This window comes from Hyperoodon ampullatus (genome assembly GCF_949752795.1).
Source record: "Hyperoodon ampullatus genome assembly, chromosome: 8".
NCBI lineage: Eukaryota > Metazoa > Chordata > Mammalia > Artiodactyla > Ziphiidae > Hyperoodon > Hyperoodon ampullatus.
In genome coordinates this window covers 107165898-107190385 of record NC_136921.1, presented here as the reverse complement: position 1 = coordinate 107190385, position 24488 = coordinate 107165898, and the positions used below count along the sequence as shown (strand labels likewise).

Genomic DNA, 24488 nt, shown 5'->3' with positions numbered 1-24488 from the left:
GTGGTGTGTCCAGCCCGGCAGTGAAGAGATGCGAGCCCACCTCTGGGCTCCGAGCAGCAGCAGACCCTTAGAATCAAGGTAAACGTGAAAGAAGCAGAAGGCACAGGATAAACCCAACTCCCATCAATCCACCCAGTAACAGGAAAGACGGACGCTCACCAGGGTCACTGAGACGGGAAACCGACACGAAGACAGGAGAACAGTCGCAAAGCTCCATTTCGTCAGCAGCCCCATCACCGAGCCAGTTACCAGAAAAGAGGGCGAAGGCAGGGACCAGTACAGGTGGCACCCAGGTACCCGGTAAGCTAGCCTCCAACTAGGGGAGCATCAGAGGAGATGCCCCACCGTCGGCCTCTTCAGAACGGCAGGGCTGGGAAGAAGAACAAGGAACCGCTCCAAAGCTGAGGCTAGGAGGAGAGGGAGGCTTTCTGCCCGCCAGAGACATGGACTCCGAGGGTCTCGGCTAGGGGGTGGTCTGTGGCTTTCACGGGCTGGGCCAGGCCCCTCCTCGCCGCAGCTTCTGAGGGTGCAATTTCTACATCCAAGGGGGTCCGTGGGGCTGAGGGTAGGAGGTGGCTGCCTGCTTGTCTCTGTTCAGAGGCCACATTTCAGGATGACGTGGTAGCCGTCATTGCTCTCGGCTGCAAGAGACAAACATGGCGTTTTACAGGAAGAAAGGCAGGGTGCTGTGGCATCCGGGGGCCATGGGATTAGGGTACCAGCAGACACCCTGCCATGGACACTGGCAGAGGCCACCCAAATAAGACTGTGCAGAAAAAAGCAAGCTGACAAAAGCAGAGATCTCAACACACACCTTCACGGCTGCCTTGTTGAGTTTCTTTTTGACAGCAGGCTTTTCCACCACAGCCTGAGGCCCAAGGACTGAAGGGCCTATGTCCAAGGAGGCTTTGGGCGTGGCGGCCCCCAGGCCTCTGAAGGCAGTCAGTGGCTAGATCCAGAGAACAGGGGGGAGCATCCAGGGCCGCGGTCCAGGGTCTATGGCCTGGTCAGAGGGCTTTCATTCCCGCCTATCCCCACACACTCACCTGCTCCAGCCCTACAGGGGGTCACAGCTGGTCTCCCACTTTTCCTGGCATGTGAGCTCCTTCTCAGACCCCTTCCTCAGGTGGACTCTCCGTGACCCCCTGGTCCCACCCAGCCCCGGGTCCCCGATCCACAAGGCCTGCAGACTCAGCTGCTGTATTCCATGCCCGCTCTTCCCAGAGACCCACACTTTAGAAACATTCAAATGCGTCTTACTGTAAGTCCCCTACACACGAACGAGTCCCATTCCGAGAGCGCGTTCGTAAGTCCAATTTGTTCGTACGTCCAACAAAGTTAGCCTAGGTACCCAACTAACACAATCAGCTATATAGCACTGTTTCTATGCTTGCTTCCGGACATCCTGGGCTCAAAATAAAGATACTGTCCTACTGTACTCTCTACAGTACTGTACAGTAAAGTATACAAAAGCACAACCACTTGTAGAGGATGCACGCGCGTGACAATGTACGCCAGACACGTGAACTAACTTACGTGATGGACCCGTGAACACACACTCGCATCTCTGAAAGTTCGCAACTTGAAGGTTCGCATGTAGAGGACTTACAGTACTTCTCGTTGGCACTGGGTTCGTGAAGCACATACTGTCTGGCCGGGATTTCCCTTTCGAAGTGACCTTGGCGCCCGCCGCACCCCTTCTCACGTTTCCGAGGCTAGGCTTCCCGGGAAGTGTGCGTTTCTTTTTCGCAGAGGATGTTCCCAGGTAACACCCTCTCGAGGGCCCACCCCATGCAGGCCCCACTCACCAGCCTGCTCTCCCCGACACTCCGTTAACCCGGGGGGAGGGCAGCCAACATCCTTTAATTAAACAAGAAAAGGCGGGGGGGAGGGGGCTTTACCTTTTAAGGTACTGAGCATGAAACAGGATTCATCTTGGAAATTCTGCACCATCTGAAAGGCAAGAGAGAGACCACGTCCCTTCAACCACGAGTTCAGAGCCTGAAAAGCCTCAGCGACACGGAGCCCAGCTGCTCGCAGCATCAGAAGTGACAGGCGCCGCGTGTACGCAAGTGCAGGAAGACGCTTACGCTTCGTTCTCGTGGAGAGAACGTGATACAGAGCAGATGGACAGAGCAATTGCAGTGTCGAGCAACAAAAAGCTGAAGGCAAAGGATGGAAGGAAGCCTGGAAGGGAATGAAGACGTAAACGTTTCATACGAGACTAAATCGCTCCTGATTTGCTTTCGTTTTGCTTTTTCCTAGTGACTGGGTTTTCCAATCCCTGTAAGGACACATTACAGGAGCGGGTGTGTGTAAAACAGCACCAGATAAAAAAACTAAAGTGCTTTACACGGGGAACTGTATTCAATATCTTGTAACAACCTATGAGGGAAACGAATCTAACAAAAGAATACATATATGTATATACACATATACTGAATCACTTTGCTGTACACCTGAAACACGACATTGTAAATAAACCATCTTTCAATTAAGAAAAAAATGCTTTAACGAGACCCTCGTGATGAGCAGGCTCTGCATATCGAGTCCTTTGAGGACCAACTATAAACACAAGTCCACTCCCTGCGTCTACAAATGCGGGGCAGGAAGCTTATGATTACCCCCCAGCCCCCTCTCTGGAGTTCTCGTTTTGATTAACAGCCCGGTGACCTTAGATAAGGCAACTTCCTGTCTCCAGGCGCTGTCTGTAAAATGAGGCTGTTTTGATGATAAAAATATATATATAACCAGGATGCAGAGCAATGGGAATGGGCATCCTCTTCTGGGGTGGGGGGGCGTTCAACCAAATGACTGCTTTCTACAACTGTTCACAGGACGCAGCACAGCTGACCACACACATCTCTCCTGCAGGCAGGTGCCCTAGGTAAGCTCCTGCACGTACACACACAAAACACACCTAAGGATGCTGAGAGCAGCACTGCCTCTGAGTGAAAACTAGAAACAGCCCTCACATCACCCAACAGCAGAAGCAGCAGGAACAAACTAGGACCTAATCACACCCGGCTGCTTGACAGGGCCGGTGACCTCCAGTGCCCCTCAACATGCATGAATCACAAACCGTTAAGTCCCTGAGGAAGGCACTCCTATCCCACTTCTATGAAGTTTACAAATAGGCGAAATTAAAGAATGTATTGAAGAAGAACCAGGGAATGATCAATACAAAATTCAAACCAGCACTGGAGGGGGACACGGGATTAGCCCACAAAGGGGGTTCTAACAAACACCGCACTAACCTGAGTGCAGGTATCGAGCGCTTTAGTTATTCTTTAAACTCTACAAATGAGCTTCCTCTATTCTAAATATGTATGCGGTATTTCACAATACACCTTTAAACAATATGACAAATGTACACATCTACCTAAACATACCCACAACACACATACTAGCCAATGGGACAGCAAAACCCCTTTCCAACTGAAAAGGACGACCCACATTTTACCGCCCCCTCTGGATGACTGCCCCAGATCCTGCAAATCCATCCACCCGGCGACCCCTGCCCCTCCCCCAGGCCCTAATGATGCATGAAGTACATTTACGCTATGCTGCCGGCCTGCTCCCTCGGGGACTCTTGGCAACCCCACTGCTGGGGCATGCCAAACCTGAAGCAGGGCCCACACGGGCTTAATCAGTAACTGCCTTGTTTAATGAAGTGCCCTTGCACCCCAGGGGCCGGCTGCACGGCTGGCCAGGCCACCTCCAGTGCTCCGGGCAATTAAGAACCAAAGGTTTCCAACTGATTCGGGGTTAAGAGGCAAGGAGACTTCAGGGGAATAAGAATCACCTACTTAGCCGAGGTGGCGTTTGAGTTCTGTTCTCTGCTTCACTGGCTTAACTGCCTGCTCTGGGTGGGGGGGTGTGGTGCACAGGGCAAGCTGGGGGAAGGAACCCCTTCAGGGACCTGTGAAATTGCCAGGGTTCTGAGCATTCTTGGCTTTTGTCTTCATGGCAGAAATGCATTTGTGAGATGGAAACTGACGAGTTTTCCATGTCGTCACTACTGCCTGATGCTCAGGGCGTTTTACGCTTCCTGGCTATTCTACAGGACTTGCTCAGGCCAGCAACTCTGGGCTTCATGTGCTTTATCTGTGAAATGGAGGCCAAAACACAGCCACCTTAGACTCGACTGTAATGATGTGGAAGGAATTCTGAACTGGTGACAACAATAGCAAGTTGCAGATCAATGGCCCTTTGTTCAAATGGATCCTGGTTGTGTTTTTTTTTTTTTTTTTTTTTTTTTTTTTTTTTTTTTTTTGTGGTATGCGGGCCTCTCACTGTTGTGGCCTCTCCCGTTGCGGAGCACAGGCTCCGGACGCGCAGGCTCAGCAGCCATGGCTCACGGGCCCAGCCGCTCCGCGGCATATGGGATCCTCCCAGACCGGGGCACGAACCCGTATCCCCTGCATCGGCAGGCGGACTCTCAACCACTGCGCCACCAGGGAGGCCCCTGGTTGTGTGTTTTTAAAAACCCACACCTACACACACTCAGGCATGCAATGGACACACGCACAAAAAATTATCTGGCAGAATTACATCAAACCTAATCTAACTCCGCTAGGAAAAGAGAGTGGGGAAGATAAGGGCCTTTCACACTTGCTTTCTGCTTATATTGCCTGACTGATATGAATTGTGAATTACTTTTTAATTAAAAAGGACAGAAGGGACTTCCCTGGTGGTCCAGTGGTAACGAATCCACCTTCCAATGCAGGGGATGCAGGTTCGATCCCTGGTCAGGGAACTAAGATCCCACATGCCGCAGGGCAACTAAGCACGCACGCCACAGCTGGAGAGAGAAAACCCACATGCCACAGCTAAAGAAGCCCACGCGCCGCAAGGAAAGATCCCACACACCCCAGCGATTCCGAGTGCCACAACTAACACACGGCGTGGCCAAAAATTAAAATAAATAAATAAATATTTTTTTAAAAAAGGAAGGAAAACACCACCTTGCCCACCCCCAGGATGAAACTCCCATGAAACGGAGGACTCCCACGTAGGGGGCTCGGGCAATTATGATAACAAGTGACAACAGGATTTCTCCTGATGATGATGATTTATGAAATATACTGACCATTAAAAGCCTTACATGTTATATACGCTGTTAAATTTAAGGATCTCTCCATCACTTGTTTCCCAAAACAAGTGCCTGGCTAATTTAGCATCTGCCGGTACCTGACACTGTTTTCTATTTTATCCTTACTACAGCCTGCTTGATGGATAGAATTATCCCCGTTTTGCAGACATGGAAACTGAGGCTCAAAGTCATTAAGTAGATTTGCCCAAGGTCACCCAGCTACGAGGAGCCAGTCCAGGTGGGGACATGGGTCCAATTCCGAAGCCCACAGCTTCCCTGCTTTCCCAGCCCCCCTTCCTGTACCGTTCCCTCCATCATCCTCTGCTGAGGCTTGCAGAGTTCCCAGGGTGGGTGGAGGGTCTGCTGGGGGCTGGGCTGGGGGCTCAGGGTTCCACCTCTGCTCCCATCAGCACAGTTCTGTGTAAACGCCTCATTTCAGGGGTGGTTGGCTCGACGCTCAGGCTCTGCTGCTGGGCCACCCGCCTTCCCGCCATAGCCCAACCCTCTTACGAGCTGTGCACCCTAGGGCCATTACGCAGCCTCTCTGTGCCTGTTTCCTATCTGTGAAATGGGCTCATGACAGCGCCTGCCTCACAGGGAGGCTGCCAGGATTAAATGAGTCACTTAGAACAGCCGCTGGGACATGGTAAGCGCTGATGGAACGCTGGCGCTCATTATTAATTACTATTATTAAGAGAAGGGGTCCAGGATAAGACAAGCTTAAAAGCTTTTGTTGGGCTTCCCTGGTGGCGCAGTGGTTGAGAGTCCGCCTGCCGATGCAGGGGACACGGGTTCGTGCCCCGGTCCGGGAAGATCCCACATGCCGCGGAGCGGCTGGGCCTGTGAGCCATGGCGGCTGAGCCTGTGCGTCCGGAGCCTGTGCTCCGCAACGGGAGAGGCCACAACAGTGAGAGGCCCACGTACCGCCAAAAAAAAAAAAAAAAAAAAAAAAAAGCTTTTGTTCTACAACAGGCAGGAACGCCTGATACACGTCATCAAGCCCGTTTGATAACTCCCTCCGGAGCCAGCAGTGGGATCTGATCACTCGAGGGCACGGTCGCCAGGGGGCCATGTTCTGTACCTGTGTCCTCTGTCAGGGGCCACTTATGCCCTGCAGAGGCCTGTGTGGCCAGAGAGACCCTGGAAGGCTGTGGCACCTTCACCATTCAGCAGAGGACGCCTCTGTTCCCCGAGAGCCCCGGCCTCTCCATCACCAACCATCATCAACCCAGCCCGTGTCACCTCTCCCGGGCCTGCCCCCGCCCACCCCCTGCCCCTGCCCTGGGTGAGCATGTGCGTCTGAGTCCTCACAGCCCTGACTGTAAGCGCCCCAAGGCAGGGGTGCGAGCAGGGCACCTGGCCGAGGGTGGGGTTCCACATGGAGAGGCTACAGCTATTCAGAGCCCGTGGTCGTGGCCTCAGACCCCTCTCTCCTGGCTCCCTGGGCAGCCCCTGCAGCTGAGAGCGGGCCGTAGGCAGATGAACCCGGTTTGCCATCTTCAGCCTGAAGTCACCCCCAAGCCCCGCAGGGCGCATTTCGGGTGTGGGTCTGCGGCTCCCACCCGTAGCCCTGGGCCCAGCTCCTCGGGCCGGAGGGGCTGCAGCGCTCACCTCATTGCTGACCACCACGTGGATGCCGGTGGGGCCCTGCCGGTACACCCGATGGATGTGCTGCGGGGAGATGCTGTACAGGTTGGCGATCTTCTCGATCAGCTCCAAGGTGGTCAGCTCCTCCAGGAAGATGGCGTGGTACACTGCAGGGCGGGGGACAGGGCCTTCTATAGGACAAGTGGCTGCCTTCAAAGGAGCCTGCCTACCCTCTCCCCCGATCCCCCAAACCAGTAACGTGCTTGTAAGAATGTCCACACCCAGATGGACTCGCGGGTTCTGGCCGTACTGGGGACGCATCTGGAAGCCGCAAGGCTCCCTCTAGGCCCAGCGCCAGCTGACAAGATGCCAGGCTCCGTACTGTATTCCTGTTTCATTCTCTCTGGGGGGACTTGTGTAAGTGGAGAATCCCTGCATCCACCCCAGACCAAGGACGCCCATCTAGGGGTGGAGGCTGAAGGGGGAACAGCTGGCCGAAATATGCATTTAAAAAAAAATTTGGGGGGGGGCTGCGCCCCACAGCTTGCGGGATCTTAGTTCCCTGACCAGGGATTGAACCCGGGGCCATGGCAGTGAAAGCCCCCGAGTCCTAACCCCTGGACTGCGGGGGAATTGCCGAAATCTGCATTTCTTAGAAGCTTCCGGGGATTCTGAGGTGTGGCCTGCTATGGAGGAGAACATCCTGTGTCTGCGTTCCTTCCCTTCCACTGGTTAAAGGGGTTACTGGATGGCTCCCTGTGGCCAAGAGTGAGACGTAAGATAATTGCTACCTGACGGCAGAAGAGAAAGGGTCTGTCCTTACCCTTCTCCACGGCACAAACAATAGTCAGCTGGAGCACTGCGACCCCAAAGGGCGGGGTGGGGGCACACCAGGAGTATCACCAGACAACAGGGACCCTGAGGCTGGAAGCAAAAACCCAAACCCGTCGGGGAAGAGCAAACCCCGTGGGTGACCTGGGGGGGATGAAGCGATGCCCAGGAATTTCAAGTCCCTTAAAAAGTAAAACACCGCTGGATGAAACAAGAGGTGATGAAACTCCTTGCTCAACTAAGGAAGGAACCCTTGGTTCAACAAATCTGATCGGCGGCCTGGTATGCTAAAAGCACGTGCGCCCACACACGCACGCACGCACACACGGTGGCTCCCTTTGAAGGGGTGTCAGAGGCCATGGGGCTCCAGCCACACAAGGGACTCGCCTTCCCAGGATTTCAAAGAGGATGACCCGCACCCAGACCCTGTTCAGAGAATACGGTCGCTGTGTAACCTTCCTTCCCAAACTAACGCCGGGGAAGAATCCCAGGTCTCTGTCGTAAGATTCCTTTTTATAACAGAATTCGCATTGAACTTTTCCCAACTTTTCAGAGCCAGTTCCACTTTTTCTTATTTTACTCTTGGAGTGCTGACAGCAAAGAGCCAGAAGGGTTGCAGTGCGGCCCTCCGGCTGTAACCTTTTGTCTCTGGCCTTTCCTCTCCCTGGAGGAATGTGGAGGGGGGACCAGCACTGCTCAGAGCCAGCGGACGGTCAGTCACCCACTGCTCAGAACTCCTCTCATCGGGGGCCGCGTGGGGAAACGAGAGGCCCTCGAGCGGGCCAGCCTAGGTTCAAATCCCAACGCTGCCACCGCTAGAAGCCAGACCTCGGCGCTCTCCACACCTCTGAGGCTGGGGGTGTGGGCTAGCGCCTGCCCTCGCCACGTGTGCAGGAAACCAGGAGACGCGAGCTCTGTCCTTCACAGACCGACCGCGGCGGGAGGACCTGGACATTCGCTGAAATGTCCTGAGGCCCGGACGCCAGCTGCCAGGGCCCGGAGATTTGGATCCTGGCTCTGCCACTCACAGCACTGGCATCTCGGGGCAGCCGCTGTGCCTCCGTTTCCCCCACAGCGGACCATGAGCAGTTCCTGCTACGGGAAGAAAATGGAACGCCCTTAGCCCAGGGTCTTGGGCATCCTTGCTGATATGGAGGGGCTGGCAGAGAGGTACACGGGGCTCTCTCTGCAGACGATGCAGAGTCCAGACCCCGCGGGTGGGGCCGGGCAGTTCATCAGACTCGGCACTCACAACGCTCAGAAGCAAGACGCTGAAAACCGCCAACCCCAAAGAGCCATGTACCCCAGAGGCGCTCCGAGACCCCCCTGTGCAGCGACCGAACCAAATGGGAAAGTCTCATCCAGCTGGGGGAACACACAGGAGGACACACTCCTGCGAATACAGCTGTCACTCGTCACCAGCCGGGGAGCCAGAAAGCCCAACTTCCAGTTCTACCGTGAGTAGCTGAGTGGCATTAAGGGGACACATCTCCTCTCCAGCCCTGTTTCCCAAGGTGGAACATTGGTAACCTGGACCAGCCATTCTGGGAGATGATGCCCACCCTAAACATTTCACCCCCAGGATGAAGTACAACAAGCACTCCTCCTGCATGAAAGGCGGATCAGGGGAGGCATCCTCAGCCGTGGACTCGTGCCACCTCTCCTTCTGTGTCTCTTCCCGTTACTCTGCTGCCCTCTATCCGGCCCGGGGTGCGGGGCGCACCCCACGACCCACCACACAGACTGGGGTCCCCACCGCCGTCCCGCTTCTGCTGCAGGGGCACACGGTTCTGCTCCAGCTCCTGGCAGACGTAAATGGTCATCTTCGGCCTCACGTTCCTGGCAGGAGGAAAGGAAATCAACAGCAGGTATGAGGGACCAAGCTCTGTTGTTCCAGAAAGTTCCAGAACACAGGGTGGAAAGAGCAGTAGGAGGGACTTAGGGGGAAAGAAAGAAGGCTACGGGGGTACAGAGTGCCTTTCATCGAGGAGCTGTCGGGGACAGAACCCCGTCTGGAAGGACCTTAACAGCTTCGCACAGGCTTGCTGGGGATGGGGGATGGACGATTCCACCACCACCCCCGCCCCGGTCCTGCAACCTGCCCAGAGGGGGCTCCGCCCGGGGCACCAGTCTCAACATAGGAGGTTTTCCAGGGTGACAGAGCAGGCGCTCTCTCCGGCTCATTCTGAGCTCATTTCATCCTCACACACCTATGACGGAGCCAGGACCACACTCCCCTTCTACAGATGAGGAAACTGAGGCTCACGGGGGTTAAGGGTTCGGCCCAGTTGCCAAGTCCCTAAGAGGCAGATGTGGGATTCAAACCCGGAGTGAAAACTGCACTGTCCACGTTCTGCCTATTTAGATCACACCATCCACGCCTGCCCCCCAACCCCAGCAGGAGCAACAGGAAGCAGCTCGAAGCCCAGGACCCTGTAAGCATCTGAGAACCAGAGGAAGCGGCCAAGGGGCTGAGACTCAGAGGCCAAGGCCCCCGTCAAACAGAGAAGAGGGAGGGAGGGGAGGAAGGGGCTTCCGGGCAGGGTGGGCTACGAGCCACAGCATCTCACTTCCCCGCGGGGGCCGCCACCCCACTCCTGGCGCCTCCCAGCCACACCCTGTGCCCCCAGCGGGCACCAACACCCACCTGCCTTTGATGGCGTTAAAGAGCCGGATCCCATCTGCAGGGCCACAGATCTGGACCAGGTCATCGCGGGACATCTTCAGCAGGTCAGCACCTGGGCAGGTACATGGGGCCGCCTGTGACCTGGGGTGCGGGGGAAGGGCTGCACCTGCAGACCCCGGGGGAGGGTCGAGCCAGCCTCACCCTCAGGGGGTACAGGCGTCCCACAGGGAGAAACAGCAAGAGCTAAACAACGTCAGGAGATCATGGCCCCAGAGATGTCAGAAGCTCAACAACTGGCTTCACAAAGTCAGAGGAACCGACGGGCATTTGCAGAAGTTCAGAAGCCCTCACTGCCTGTGGCTGCCTGGCCCTCCCTCTGGACCTTTTATTGGCATCACTGTCAGTGATATATCTTATCAGTGTGATCACATGTGCACTTGTCCGGAGACGAAAACTCACAGCTCCCCGGACACTGCCGTTCTGAATGCACCTGGGCACCCGTGCACCCAGCACCCAGGTCAAGAGGCAGGACATTCCCACCATCCCACCGGCCACCACGTCCCCCACCCTCACCTCTGGGGAACTGCTCTCCCCACTCCTCACATGCAGAGGAGTTTTGCTTGGCTTTTAGCACCTGTGTGAATGGAACTGAACAGTAAGCACTTTTCTAGGTCTGGCTCTCCCTCCAAGTTCCGTTTAAGGGCCCATTCGCGCTGCATGTAGCTGTGGATCATTCATGCCCACTTTTAGGTAGTATTCACTGCACGAATAAAGCACAATTCCTGTACGCCCTCTCTGCCGATGGGCTTTGGGGGTGCTCCCACTTTGAGGCGATCATGAGTAACTGTCTATGAGCATCCTGGTACGTGGATGAAGATAAGTCCCTTCCTCGAAGCCCGAGGAGTCCCCTAGAGCCTTGTGCCTGGGTGGACTCCGCAAGGCACAGGATGCCTTCAGCCTTCTGTGGAAAACTTCACGACAGCCACGTGGTCTAGAGCCACAGCATTCGCCCCTGTTTCCTGCCACAGTTAAGATACGGTTTTAGGCACAATACTGCAGGTACACTGGCTCCCCTTTCATGGAGAATAAAAGCCAAACTCCTTGCACTCTCCAAGAGGGCCCCTGGGCGCCTCTCTGACCTCACCTGCCGCCCGGCCCACTCGGCCCCATCACCGGGGCCCTCCGCTCGGTAGCCACACCAGGCAGGCCCCGCCTTGCGCCTGCCCTCCGCTTGGAAAGCTCATCCTCCCACACCCACCTGGCTCGTGCCCTCGCCTTTCCAGGCTTTGCTCAAGGACGCCTCCTCGGCATGGCCTACACCACCCCCTGCTTAAGGGGGAGGCTCCCGTCCACCCTCCTCCCCCCAAGGCTGGCCCAGGGCCCTCCACCAAGCCTGCCCATCCCAGAGGGGGCACGGCGTGTTGAGATGGGCGGTTTACACCTCCGCGCTGACTCAGAGCTGCCCGAGGACAGGGTCCCTGCCTGACTGCCCTGGTACTGTCTACCCGCAGCACAAAGAACATGCTCAGGAAAGCTGACCTCAGGGACTTCCCTGGCAGTCCAGGGTTAGGACTCGGCGCTCTCTTTGCGGGGGCCCCGGGTTCAATCCCTGGTTGGGGAACTAAGATCGTGCAAGGCGCGCGGCGCAGCCAAAAAAAAAAAGAAAAGAAAAGCTGAGCTCAAAGACCACAGATGGGTGCTGGTTCCCTTCCGCTGCCACAGATGTCCTTGAGGGTCAGTCTTCTGGTTTCGGCCAACACTTGACTCTCTGTCACTCTGGGCCGACTGCCGGGGAGCAAGGTTCATGGCTGTTACCCTGTCCCCCAATGCCCCCAGCTCAGGGCGGCTGTCTGATGGGACCACCAGCAAGAGCTTGAAAAACCTTTAGAGGAGGAAGAGTGGCTTTCCCTTCTCGCCTGTGGGTGTACCACCATCTCCCGGGTCACAGCTCTGGAGACAGCACGACGGGCAGCGTTTGCGAGGAAAAGGCTGGGAGGCTTGCTGAGTGTGCACTGGCCTGTTGGCTAAGGGGCTCTTCTGGGCGAAGCAGAGCCCACACTGCAGCTGAGGGGCATCTTGAAAAGGCTCCCAGACGGTCCTCCCGCAAAGCCACGCTCGGCTGCACACCTCAGGGGCAGGACCACCCACGAGCCCTCAGCCCAGGGCCAATACACACAAGTGACCACAAGTGACCACTCTGGGTCCCCAGGACAGGCCGCGGCCCCTGGGGAGCCGAGGGCACATGCTGAGCGTTCCGAGATCCTCGCGGGTTTCTGAGCACCCTTCAGAGACGCTCACCCGAGAAGCTGGCGAAGAGCCGGCAAAACTGGGAGAATCTGTTGCGGTGGAGCCACTGCTGGGCGTCCTGCATGGAGGCTGAGGGAAGCAGGTGCTGCGGGCAGAGAGGACAGGCCGTGAGGGGGTGCTCGGTCTGCACGGGACAGGCAGCCAGCGCCCAGCCACAGACACTTACGTCACTGCCCACGGGCAGGGCCTCCACCGGGTGGGTTGGGGAGCTGTTGCTGAAAGGAAGAAGAGAGGTGGTGAGCGGCAAGGACGCTCCTTCCCGGGATGGTGGGCGGCGAGGACGCTCCTTCCCGGGATGGTGGGCGGCGAGGACGCTCCTTCCCGGGATGGTGGGCGGAGAGGACGCTCCTTCCTGGCTGAGGATGCTCCCCGCCGGCCTGCACCTCACTTCCCTCTGCTCTGGGGCTCCTTTGAAATGCAATGGGTCCTCAAGAAAAATACAGACCTGCTCCATCCCTGGAAAGCCCTAACAAAGCCTCTGGTGTGGATGGGGGTTCACTACACACCCTCATCCCTCAGCTAAGGCTCCGGGGCTTGTTTCGGCCAGATGCTGTGGTCCCCATGCCGAGCCCCAGCACGAGGGAAGGACAGGTTGACCAAGCAGACCGGGACACACGCCTCACAGGGACTCAGTACTGGGACAGCGAAGGGCCAGCCACACCCAGGAGAGGGCAGAGGAGTCCCTCGGGGGCTTATTCTGCAGCGAACAAGCACCCACAGTTTGGCATCCGCCACGAGAAAACCATTGTCACGTTTTTCCCCAAAGGGAGGCAGAGACCTGAACACCTGGGGTTTTATGTCAAGTGAAAGATACATTGAGAGACGGCCCTTCCAGATGGACAGTGGTGATGGTACAACTTGAACGGACTTAATATTACTGACCTAGCGCCACTTAAAAATGTTAAAATGGTAAATTTTACGTTTTGTGTATTTTACCACAATAAGAACAAAACAGACCCCTGAGGGGATGACCCCTAGACCAGTCATCGGTGACTACAGATGCATGTCATCAGGGTCTAGGGGGTGCCGGGGACTTTATACATGTTCCCCTGACCCTGCGTGGAATTCATGCTCCCCCGGTAGTGAGGAAACCGGAGCTGCAGGAGGTTAAGGAACTTGCCCCCAGAAAGGTGCCGATTTAAGACTAGGTCTGCCTGAATCTAAATATGACAGCCCTTCCTCTCAAGGAGGACTGTCCTCACCCTGTAAATCAAGTTCAGGTCTCGCTTGCCCATCAGTAGTTATCTCTCCAGCATGCATGGGCTCCATTCTGCATGCGCTACCCTCACCTGTAAAACCCACCTGGCATCCTCCCTGCCTCACCCTGCCCCCACGAACAGGATGGGCAGAGCCATCACAGCGATGCCGCGGCCCTGGGACAGGTGGGACCGCTGCCCGCTGGTCCCTGCAGCCCCGTCACCTCGGAGTCAGCACCGCCTGTGCCTTGGCAGGGCTGGGTGACCAGCAGTGAGGCCGCTTCTGTGCTGCCGGCCCTGACCCCGGGGACAGGGAGGGTCCTGAGCTGAGTTCCACTGCCTAGTGACCATGCACGAGGGTGCAGAAAGATCTAAGAAGCCCTCCAGGGACCTCCCTGGTGATCCAGGGCTTAGGACTTGGCGCTTCCCCTGGGGGGGGTGGTTTGATCCCTGGTCGGGAACTAAAATCCTGCAGGCCGCTTGGCGTGGCCAAAAAAATGAAGCCCCTCCAGCCGCTGCAGGGTCCAGAGGTCTGCCTCCTGAGGCCCCCGATGTCCAGGAGGTGGGCTTTCCCCTGGGAGGCACCAGGCAGGCTACCTCAGGGGGCTGGCCCAGGACCCCCGCAGCCCGGCTCACTTTAACCGGGTGAGGGAGTGGGTGCTTGGTGCTCGGCTGCCCTGGCAGACAGCCTTTCTAGAGGTGTGTTCAAGCACAAAAACCTGGACACGTGATGCTAAAAATGGTTGTGAATGTAACACCAGTCAGCCGCCCTGAAACCCAAATCGATGCCAGGCTACAAAAGGAGCGGAGACCCAGGGAGGAAAGGGAGGAAAGCGGCCCACACCCGTGGTCACTCCAGGGACCGCAAAGGGAGGGAGGGCGCACGTACCCTTCGCCAAGGCCAGAGCTGTTCGGAGAGCCGGTGTAGCTTGGGGACGAGGCGCTGTTCACCTGGTAGACCACGTCGGGCCACGGGGAGCACTGCAGGGAGAGAGCGCAGGGCAGCGGTGGTCCCGGCCGGGCCACTCGGTGCGGAACCACGGTCCTTCCACACCCAGCCCACACTGACCCGGCGCTCGGGGACGGGCACGCTGCTCGGGCCACACCGAAGAGACCAGATAGGGCAGAGAAGAGACAGTCCCCAGAGCAAGCAAAGCATGACACGTGTCTGTCTGAGCTTCCGCGGAGTCAAAGCAAAGAGGGAAACCTCATCGGTCCCTTGATTCCTGGGTCCACAAGAAAAGAGACTAAAAAGCAAGACAGACCAGTTGCCCACAGGCGGGTCTTCCCGGTGCAGGCAAATGGGAGCAAATGCATGAAACAGGGAGCACGGGGCCACAGACCACTGCCAACGGAAAAGCACCAGAGAAGCTCAGTATCAGAATCTCCCGACGGGCCTCAGCCGAGGGGACAGACGTGGCGTCTCCACACTGACCGGGAATAGCCCCCTTCCAACCCCAGTCTTCGCGCATTTACTACACATTTCAGGAGCTCCCCCGCTTGCAGACCAGGGAGATGCAGCCACACGAAAGCTGTGACCCCTCAACTCCAGGAACTTCTTGTGCGGAAGCTCAGACGAACACGCGAGAATCCCCCAAGGAAAGCAGAGACGTCGGGCGCTGCCTGGTTGGGGGCGGCAAGGGGTAGCCCGCGCACCACGCATTCCCTGCTTCCCTCCCCTGTGACGACACCGCTTTGGACACGGCCAGTCGGAAGCATTCCTGAGATTTACTATCACCCACCCGACCACAGGGTGGGTCAATATTTAACCCTGTTACGAGTGAGGCCTGGAATGTGTTGGTGCTGAATCCTGCAGCCCTGGGGTGGGGGGTGGGGGGTGCGGGAGGGGAACAGAGAGGCTGATGAGCAAACAAGAGGGGATCCGGCGGCTCCCAAGGTCACAGGCCAGGTGCGGATTCCAACACCTGGCCTGGGACAGGGGCTGGGACGGTGCCTGGAGCACGCCAGGGGACCTGTCCTCCGGCAGGGAAGTCGGGGGAGAGGCGGGGAGGAGAAGGGTCGCCGGGGTGCATGACCAGCACACACCAGGCCTGGGAAGGGCTAAGGGTCCGAGCACGGCCCCACACACTGCAGAGCTGGCTCTGCCCTGCTGCGAGGGGGCAGGACTCCCTGGGCCGGGGCTCTGCGGCCACCGTCAGCCTCGACCCTATGAAAAGCCAGCACGCATCTGTCTGCGCCACAGAATTAGCATCCCTGCTGCCCCGCTGCACGTACTCTTCTGTGTATGGTTTGTCTCACACACACACACACACACACACACACACACACACACACACACACACACACACACACACACAGGCCTCTTAGCCACCCTGGGCCTGGGCCTCACCCTTAACCCAGACTTAACCCCACCATGGTCAGCACTGGACCTGAGGCATCCACGGAGGGCCTCCTGAGTCAGTCAGATCATTCAGAGGACAAACCCAACACCTATTAACTGGCCCGATGGCAGGACACAGCGGGGAAGAGTTGTTCAAATCAAAAACAGAGCCCAGTAAAAGAGGCAGCAGCAGCCGTGACCCGTGACAGGAGGAAAAGGGACCTGCGGTATGAAGCATCTCTGAGGGAGCCTGGACGGAAGGACGGCTGGAGCAGGCTGGCGGCGGCGGCAGGGCTGAGAGGAAACGCACCCCAGTGTCCACCCAAACAGCACAGAATGAGAGCTATTTACAGCCTCTGACCCAGCAATCCCCCTCCGAGAACAGACCCAGCCATCCCCCTCCGAGAACAGACCCAGCCATCCCCCTCCGAGAACAGACGCTGCAGACATTCTCTCCACGTGCAGAACTACACTCGCACAAGGTGCTCACGGTGCCCTGTGTGGAATGGCGAGAGCCTGGAAATAACCCAGCGTCCACCAAAGGGCCATGCAGACAACAAAAGCCACACAGCTGGATAAAGAACTAGAAAGCTCTTTATGAACAGACAGGAAACAGACTCCAAGAGAGGCCATGAACTAAAGACAGCCAACCACAGAACAGTGTGTGTGTGTACTGTCAGGGGAAAAAAGCGCACATGGGGCAAACGTGTATGAACCGGCTTCATCTGCAGAGAACGTTGGGCCAGATACACAAGGAGCCGGGGTCGCCTGCTGCCCCGGGGAGAGAAACCAAGGCCAGACAGTGCTGGGAAGGATATTTTCTGATGCAGATGCTCTTATACCATTTGAATTTGGACCACATGAATATATTATCTATTCCAAAAACCTAAAATAAAAATAACCTAATTTTGAAATGCGCAAATGGCAGCAGAGAGCTAGAAGGTGCTTGTGAAACACCTCCCTGGACACCGGGCCTTAAATGAAAGCAGCTCCAGACAAAGGAACACGCCACGATTTAACGGGCGGTCTCGGTAGAAGCATTCACCCCAAATGGGCACTCTTCCAAGGGTCTAAACCAACCCTCGCCGCCCCTGGCAGAAGGCTCCGGCCGGCTCACCTCGGAGAGGATGGTGGTTTCGTAGGACGGCTGGTACTTCTCCTTCTCTTGGGCTGTTCTTTTTTCCATCTTCTCTCGGTCAGTCTTCTGCTTCCGGTCAGCTCCCTTTGGCTGTAAGTGCAGAGCACAGGGGTCCAATGAGTTCAACGCAGGCAGAGGCAGCTGTCGGGGGGAGATCCAGGGCTGAGCAGTGGCCCCCCCCCAAGGCCAGCACACTCCCCACCTCACCCAGAAGCCCAAGCAGGATCTCACAGACAAGAAAGCATCTCTCTCACCTCCCAGGCATCTGACACATGGTCCTCCCGCCCGGAGCCCCTCCCCACCCCGAGGGAGCTCAGAGCCTGCTACAGGGTCCTACGGGGACTCTACAGGGTCCGCTCAGCTGCTCATGCAGAAATGCTTGGAGCGGAGCTTTACTAGTGGCTACTTGCTCATGGAGAGGACCCCTCGAGAGCCTTCCGTGGGTTCCCCGGGGACAGTGACAGGAAGTGGATGAGCTATGAGCTGCTGGCCAGGGCTCGGTCTACAATCGCAGGCCATCTTGGGGGGTTCCTTGCCCCCAAGTCCTAGGACTACGGCCATGCTCCCAGCTTCCACCCCAGCAGGCCCAGCTGATGGGGACCATCCTAACCACTGGGACTATCCCCCCCTGAGTTCAGGGCTTGGTGGTCGGGGCCAGATATCAAGACTCCGCAGGGCCCAGAGCGGAGCGCTTTACTCTGTAGGCAGTGGGCAGTCAGGGAGGAAAACGCATCCTCAAGCTCAACGGCGCCTTTGGGATCATCCTGGCGGGCACCTTCCTCAGGCTGCAGCTTTTGACTCCCAGCTCAGGAGATTTGAGGAAACAGCCCTCAGGGGGATGCCCAGGCTGGAGGGAGGGAGGTTTGCTGGGGGTCCTATGGGGACGTGAGTGACAGACCCGGTGTCCAGTGGGAGAGCCGGGCGTGCGGCAGCCGGGCCCCCGTCATCTGTTTCCCAGCTCCACCTCCGTCCTCCCGTCCTCCCGTCCTCCTGTCCCAGAAAGGAGGCCCTTCTTCCGGGCCCAGAAGCACTACTGGCAAAGTGTGGCCGAGCCTGCCTGTAGAGGGCAGCCTGCGGGGAGCCGGCGGGGCAGGGAGTGGCCCAGACACCCCATGGAGCCCCAGGGCCGGGCTCCGAGAAGCCAGGGCTTCCTAGTAAGCAGGGTGACCTGAGACGGGAGAGGGATGGGCGGTTCGGCTGGGCTGTGCCTGGCGCCAGTGCACACCCGTCTGAACTGCTGCTGGTGCGGGTTGGGGGGCTGGCCAGGCCACCTCTGGCATTCTGGGGAGCCCGTTTCGGGTATCAGAGGCTCCTAGCCCGCTGCAGGAGATGGTAAGGCAGCTTCCGGCCCCACTTCCCCCAATAACGTCTGGTGTGCGGCTGAGGGGTCGAGCAGAGCCCTCACTCCTGAGCTTCCACCTCGAGCTGTAGGAGGGGACGCTCACGGGAGCCATGGGGAGGGCTGGGCATCCCTGGCGCAGCCTGGCCCTCCCTCCTACCTCCCAGCGCCGGCGCCCATTCCCAGGGCACGCGCTCGGAGAGCAGAAGACAGTGGGTGGAACCCTGAACCTGGTCTGTGCGTGACAGGGAGGGGGTGGGACTGCAGGACAGGCAGAGACCACCCGCTGTGCAGCCTCGGCGCTGTCCAGGGTGAGCCAGAATCACCATGGACCCCGGAGCAGACCCAAGACCAGAGGCACCGGTGGACGGAGTCAGCAGACTAATGATCCCTAAAGATGGCCACGTCCTAATACCCAGAGCCTGGGAGGATGTTACCTTACAGGGCAGGAGGGGGCGAGGCTGCAGATGGAATTAAGATGGCCAACAACGTGAGATTAAAAGAGGGGGATGAGCCTGGATCATCCCGGTGGGCCCAGTGTAATCACAGGGGCTTAGAAGTGGAGGAGGGTTGAGCAGGGGAGTCAGGGTGATGCGTGTGAGAGGGGCTTTGAGGATGCAGGAGGGGCCACAGGCCAAGGAATGCGGAGGCCTCCAGAAGCCAGAAAGGGCAAGGGAAGAGAGATTCTCCCCTGGGGCCTCCAGAAAGGAGTTCAGCCCTCCTGACGCCCGACTCTAGCCCAGTGAGACCCGGTTCAGACTTCTGACCTCCAGCATTAAAAGACAGTATGTAGTACTGAGCCACTCAACTTTTGGTCATTCTTTTACAGCAGGAAGAGGAAACAAATATGGGGCAGAAATGTGACTTCCTTCGGAGGCCGGTTTCAAGGCTTCATAATGATGCAGCAGGTTTCCGGAGGGTGCTACCGCTCTGGCAGAGAAGACAAACTCACGCTCCCCCCACCATCCCTCCCTCCCCACCCAGGGTGGCAGCGCTAACTGACCAAGGTGTCCCAGTGCACGGAGCCCGGCCAGGGCCTCAGAACCCTTTGCCCACAGCCCTCAGGCGGCCAGACGCTATCGGTGGGGATGAAGCCAGCCGCCCGGCTGTGTGGCCTGAGTACAGACACGGGCAGCTTCAGGGCCTTCCAGTCCAGTTAGGAAACAGGCCAGATCACCACTCCGCCGCCAGGCTGATGATTCTACCTGTGGGCACTTATTTCCACATCCATCCCAAGCTCAGGAAGATCAACCCTGACCCAGCTTCCTCTGGAACGAGGCCCTATTTCTACGGCCGCTCACTCTGGCATCTCCAGCCCCAGCAGACGGAACTTTGTCGGCAAGTCCCCAGGTCCCCTGATTGTGAAAGACGGGAAGGACAGGGAAGGCACTGGGGCCGGTCCGTGCCCCGTCCCTGGGGCACCTGCTGGGATCTCCTGGCCGGGGGGCAGGTCCAGCCTGCTGGCGATGGGACCTGTGGTCCTGCTCAGCACCGGTCTGCCCACCCTGAGGATAATGCGGGGTCCGCGGCCACCCTCCCTCCCCGCGGGGCCACCCTGAGCTGCACCACTGTGGACCATCTTTAGGAAATACTCTGTCCAGACAGATGAGGTGAGAAGCAACGGCAGGAGACTGCAGGGGGTGAGACGAGAAAGGAAAAGAGGGGAGGTACCAGGAGGCCACTGCACAGGGACAAGGAGAGGACATCTGCTGGGATTAACACGTACACGCTACCATATGTAAAGCAGACAACCAACAAGGAGCTGCTGTGTAGCACAGGGAAATACTCTGTAATAACCTAAATGGGAAAAGTATTTGAAAAAGAATAGATACATGTATATGTATAACTGAATCACTGTGCCGTACACCTGAAACTCACACGACATTGCAAATCAACCATACTTCAATAAAAATAAATAAATAAATAACATCCATGGTCAGGACCCACACGGGAGGTCTCCTAACTTGATTTCTAAGGAGAATCTAATGGGCAACTACAGAATCTGTGGCCAAAGTGCTTGGGAGGAAAACAAAAATCTAAAACTGTGCCAATCCCACCACCCTGGTCAAGTAGGGCCGAGCCCGGCCGTCTGTGGGGAAGAAAGCAGGCAGGCTGGCTCATCAGAGCCCCGGCAGGAGCCCCAGGCTACTATGGGGACGCCGCACTCCCTGCTGGGCCTCCGCATTTTGGCATCACCGTCCCAGGCAGGGCGGGGGGCTGGGTGACGGCGGATGGAGCTGGCGGGGCTGTCTTACCTTGAACACCTTGATCTGGCAGCTGGCTGAGTGCAAGTGTTCCGTGTACTCCCCATTCTCACTCTGCTTGAAGGTATCGATCTGCACCCGAAAGGGCACGCCCTTCTCGCCCCCGTGCTTCCTCGGGGTGAACTCTGTGCTGATGCAGTGCACCTGCAGGGGACGCAGGGGGCAGGTAGCCAGAAGCAGGCGAGGATGGGCTCTGGACCGCCCCCCACCCACGGGCTCCTCTCCAAATGGAGGTTTCCATCCCGCACGGTCAGACCCACCTCCACCTCTCCGCTCTCCCCCAGTGCTGTCCACTCTGTCGGGCCGCTGGCCGCCCCGTCCCCTAACCACAGGGGACCTGCCCTCTCACCTTTGTCTTGGAGGCCCTGCCTGACCACCTAAGTCCTTGCCGTTGCTCCAGGCCCACTGACCCCAGCAGACCTCCTCACTCCTGCCCCTGAGACCTCTCCCTTGCCAAATCCCACAGACCACAGAGCAGGGACCACAGCTTAGTCCCTAAGGGCCTGGTGGGCAGGTTACTCAGGCCAGGCCAGAAGCTGGGACCACTTCTTTATTTCTCGTTAGTGCCTGTTACACAGAAGGCACTTGACGTATATTTCTTGCTATAACACTGTGATCATGTCATAATACAATACATCTTATTGTAATAGTAAACAATAACATTATTATAATTCTTTTAAAATGCAATTCAAGTATTGTAATTATGCAAGGCAAAAAGATTGCTCACTTTTACTGAGTGATTACTATGAACCAGGCCTTGTGGTCATGGCTCTATTTTCACTCACTAATTTATAAGACAGGTGGGAGAACCAAGAAGCTCAAAAAGGGACTCACAGTAAGAGAGCCAGGGGCAAGCCCTGAAGCACAGGGCCCCAGCTGGGCCCTTGGCCACCTCTATCTGCCATGGTGTTTAACACAAGGCCAGGTTCACAACCAGGTGCTTGAGAATTAAATAATTAATTTAATAATAGAAACAATTACGAAAAAAAATTTCACTTCAAATTATTTATGCTAGGCCATACTTATTGTGTAAAAAGCTTACATATTGATAAGCAAAACCCACACAGGATGCTACAACATCCCAAGCCCTTTTCCCAGCCCCAGGGACCAACTAGCCCTGTGACTCTGAGCCACACCCATCCACCCTTTCAGCCTCCTTTCCTGCAGCAGAGGGCAGGAGCCCATCAGGGCCCCCCCGACTGATGGTTTCGAGAAACGACCCAATGGACCCCAGAGCTCCGGCTTCCCCACTGAGGGCAAGCTCCCTCCCGCTCACCTGAATGAAAGCAGATGCTCTCTTCGAAGGGTCCCACAAAAACTCAACTGCATTCAGCTGGGTCGGGCTGGCCCTGGGGTCCAAGATACCAACAGACAGTGGAATATCTGTGCACATACACACACAAAAGTGCAATCGTCAGCCACTCCCAAATATTTCAGGAAGGATTCTCATCACAGGTCCACATTCCTTACACAATTCGAAATGCCAGAAGTTCTGAAAACTCGGTTTTGCGTAACCCACTTGGCAGAATCCTGACTTGACGCCTTTACCCCATTGTGTAGAGTCATTCTGTTTTGCTGCAGGAACATTGCTCTGCTTGATTGCCTGTTGGCGGTGGGACCCGAAGCTATGGGGTCTACACACCTTACTGTCATTCCAACTTCTGAGTTCCAAAACGCATCTGGCCCCAAGGGTTGTGGATAAAAGACCACGGGCCACCGCCTGAGCCCCCAGTTCCATATGCACTGCCCCTCTCTGTGAGGCCCACCCGGCCTTTCATCACTCATCAGGCTCCTTTAAGGCAGGATCTTTCTGCACAGCCTTCCTTGCTTCTTGCCCCCTGACGGCAGGTCCTTGAATCCCACGTGCCACCCCATCCCAGGCCCCCGCAAAAGGTGAACCCCCGAGGGCAGGTCTGGTGGCACAGTCACCTCCACCAGCTCCTGTGGGGTTTTACACAGGGCAAAAGTGCGCCACGATGGCCTGGACAGGCCTGGGTCCGGATGGCACCTGGGAAGAACCCCCGTGTGCCTGGAGCTCCGTCGGCCTCTCCGTCCCGGGCCGGGAGACTCACCGATGTCCAGGATGCGGTCCCCGGGCCGGCTCCACCGCCAGCCCTCCAGCTGCTGGTGCTCCGTGTACTGTAGCCGCCGGTCGTGGAACACCACGCGGATGATGCTCTGGGTTGGGGGAGGGGCAGGGGTGGCGGTAAGGGACGGCTGAGTGTGGGTCCTGAGAGGGACCCACAAGGAACCTGCCCTCAAGCATCCCCAAGCCAGACACACCTCCCGCCCTCCGAGGCCTGGAGCTGCCTGGAGGCTTCCTCCCCGCACCCCTCCCAGAACCCCAACAATACGAGTGACGAGCACGAACACGAGCGCTGCCCTGCTTTCCAGGGCTGCTAAGCGCTCTGCACACGTGGGTCACCTACAAACCCTTCTGCGTAGATGAGTAAACTGAAGCTCGGAAAAGGCTGGGAAGAGGCAAAGCCAGGCTGGAAGCCGAGTCTGTCCAACCCAGCGCCCGGTCCATCAGCCCACGTCCCTCTGGCTCCCAGTGCTGCCGGCCCGCCCGAGGCCCCTTAGACAACACACTCCAGGGACCAGGAGCCCACCTCTGTCCCTGGAGCTTTCCCCAAACCTCCCAGGCACTCCCGCCGCAAGCCCAGGTGCTGGGACCCCGACAGAGCACCCTCAGGAGCCCAGGAAGGGCACAGCTGGCAGCCTCACCTTCACATATTTTGTGTTCAGATCCTGAAAATCTCCCAGCTTCCGATTCTCCAGCAGTCGGATTTCATAAGACTGACCTGCAGTGGGGGATAACAGTACATTTTCCATTTCTGTCTTCAAATTTGGGACTCCCCCAGCTAGAGGTCTTCTCAACACCCTCAAGGCCCACCCAGGCCTCACGGCCCCGGGGACCAAAGCTGAGAACAAAGGCCACGGACAGCTCAGATCACGCTCTGGACTGGACACCCCAGTTTGTCCATGTGGCCTGGAGGGGCGCCTGGGGCTCCCAAGGTAACGCATGACCCCTGGAGAGAGATAGCACCTCTATGATGTTCAAAGACATAGAATCCGAAACAATACACTTAGCATTAAATTTACAGAACACAACCTGGTATTTCTTTTTTCTTTTTTCTTTTGGCCTCACCACGGCTTGCAGAACTTCCCTGACCAGGGATCGAACCCGTGCCCTCTGCAGTGGAAGCGCAGAGTCTTAACCCCTGGACCACCAGGGAAGTCCACGACTTCATATTTCTAGAACACCCCCTATACACTCGGATGGAGAACACAGATACTTACATCTACATTAAATAACTGACCGGACCCTTCCTGAGAGCAGGTTTAAAGGAACGGGTAAAAGCCTGTTAAACATTGTCTCTAATTGCAGCATGAAATGCATTTTCTCAAGTTAAAAGAATTTCATGTATTTGAAAGGGTGTGGGGATTCTATTTGGGGACATGTAACCAGCACGAGCCGGTGAAAGAATGTAAATGGAGAAAAGATCCATCCATAAGAACAACCCCAAACTTTCAGGTATCTGCAAATATCCTGAAGAAAACTACACATATTTTTTTGGAAAATAAAATATAGCTTGAAAAAATAGATATGCCACATTCCTAGAGGGGAAGACCACCTAGCAAATGATGCCAACTTTTTCCAAATTAAGTAAATTCAACCACAACTCTAAAACAGCTTAGCATACATCAGAGCTTCATAAAGGATGCCTTACAAATAAGAGAGAACAAATGATCTCATAATT

General features: G+C 56.8%; 1 protein-coding gene across 1 annotated transcript in view; it reads right to left on the bottom strand.

Annotated features, from left to right (window-relative positions):
- Positions 1 to 528: 528 nt before the first annotated feature.
- TFCP2L1 (transcription factor CP2 like 1) overlaps positions 529 to 24488 on the bottom strand; it is a gene marked incomplete at its 5' end in the record, with an annotated part of 57452 nt that continues 33492 nt past the window's right edge. The window contains 13 exons of the mRNA XM_079710823.1: positions 529 to 641; positions 1902 to 1953; positions 6707 to 6849; positions 9249 to 9352; positions 10161 to 10251; positions 12438 to 12531; positions 12613 to 12661; positions 14532 to 14623; positions 17101 to 17211; positions 20716 to 20868; positions 22001 to 22107; positions 22797 to 22902; positions 23452 to 23528. Of these exons, the coding sequence (XP_079566949.1) occupies positions 595 to 641; positions 1902 to 1953; positions 6707 to 6849; positions 9249 to 9352; positions 10161 to 10251; positions 12438 to 12531; positions 12613 to 12661; positions 14532 to 14623; positions 17101 to 17211; positions 20716 to 20868; positions 22001 to 22107; positions 22797 to 22902; positions 23452 to 23528 (1226 nt within the window). The 3' untranslated portion in view covers positions 529 to 594. The remainder of the gene's footprint in view (positions 642 to 1901; positions 1954 to 6706; positions 6850 to 9248; positions 9353 to 10160; positions 10252 to 12437; positions 12532 to 12612; positions 12662 to 14531; positions 14624 to 17100; positions 17212 to 20715; positions 20869 to 22000; positions 22108 to 22796; positions 22903 to 23451; positions 23529 to 24488) is intronic.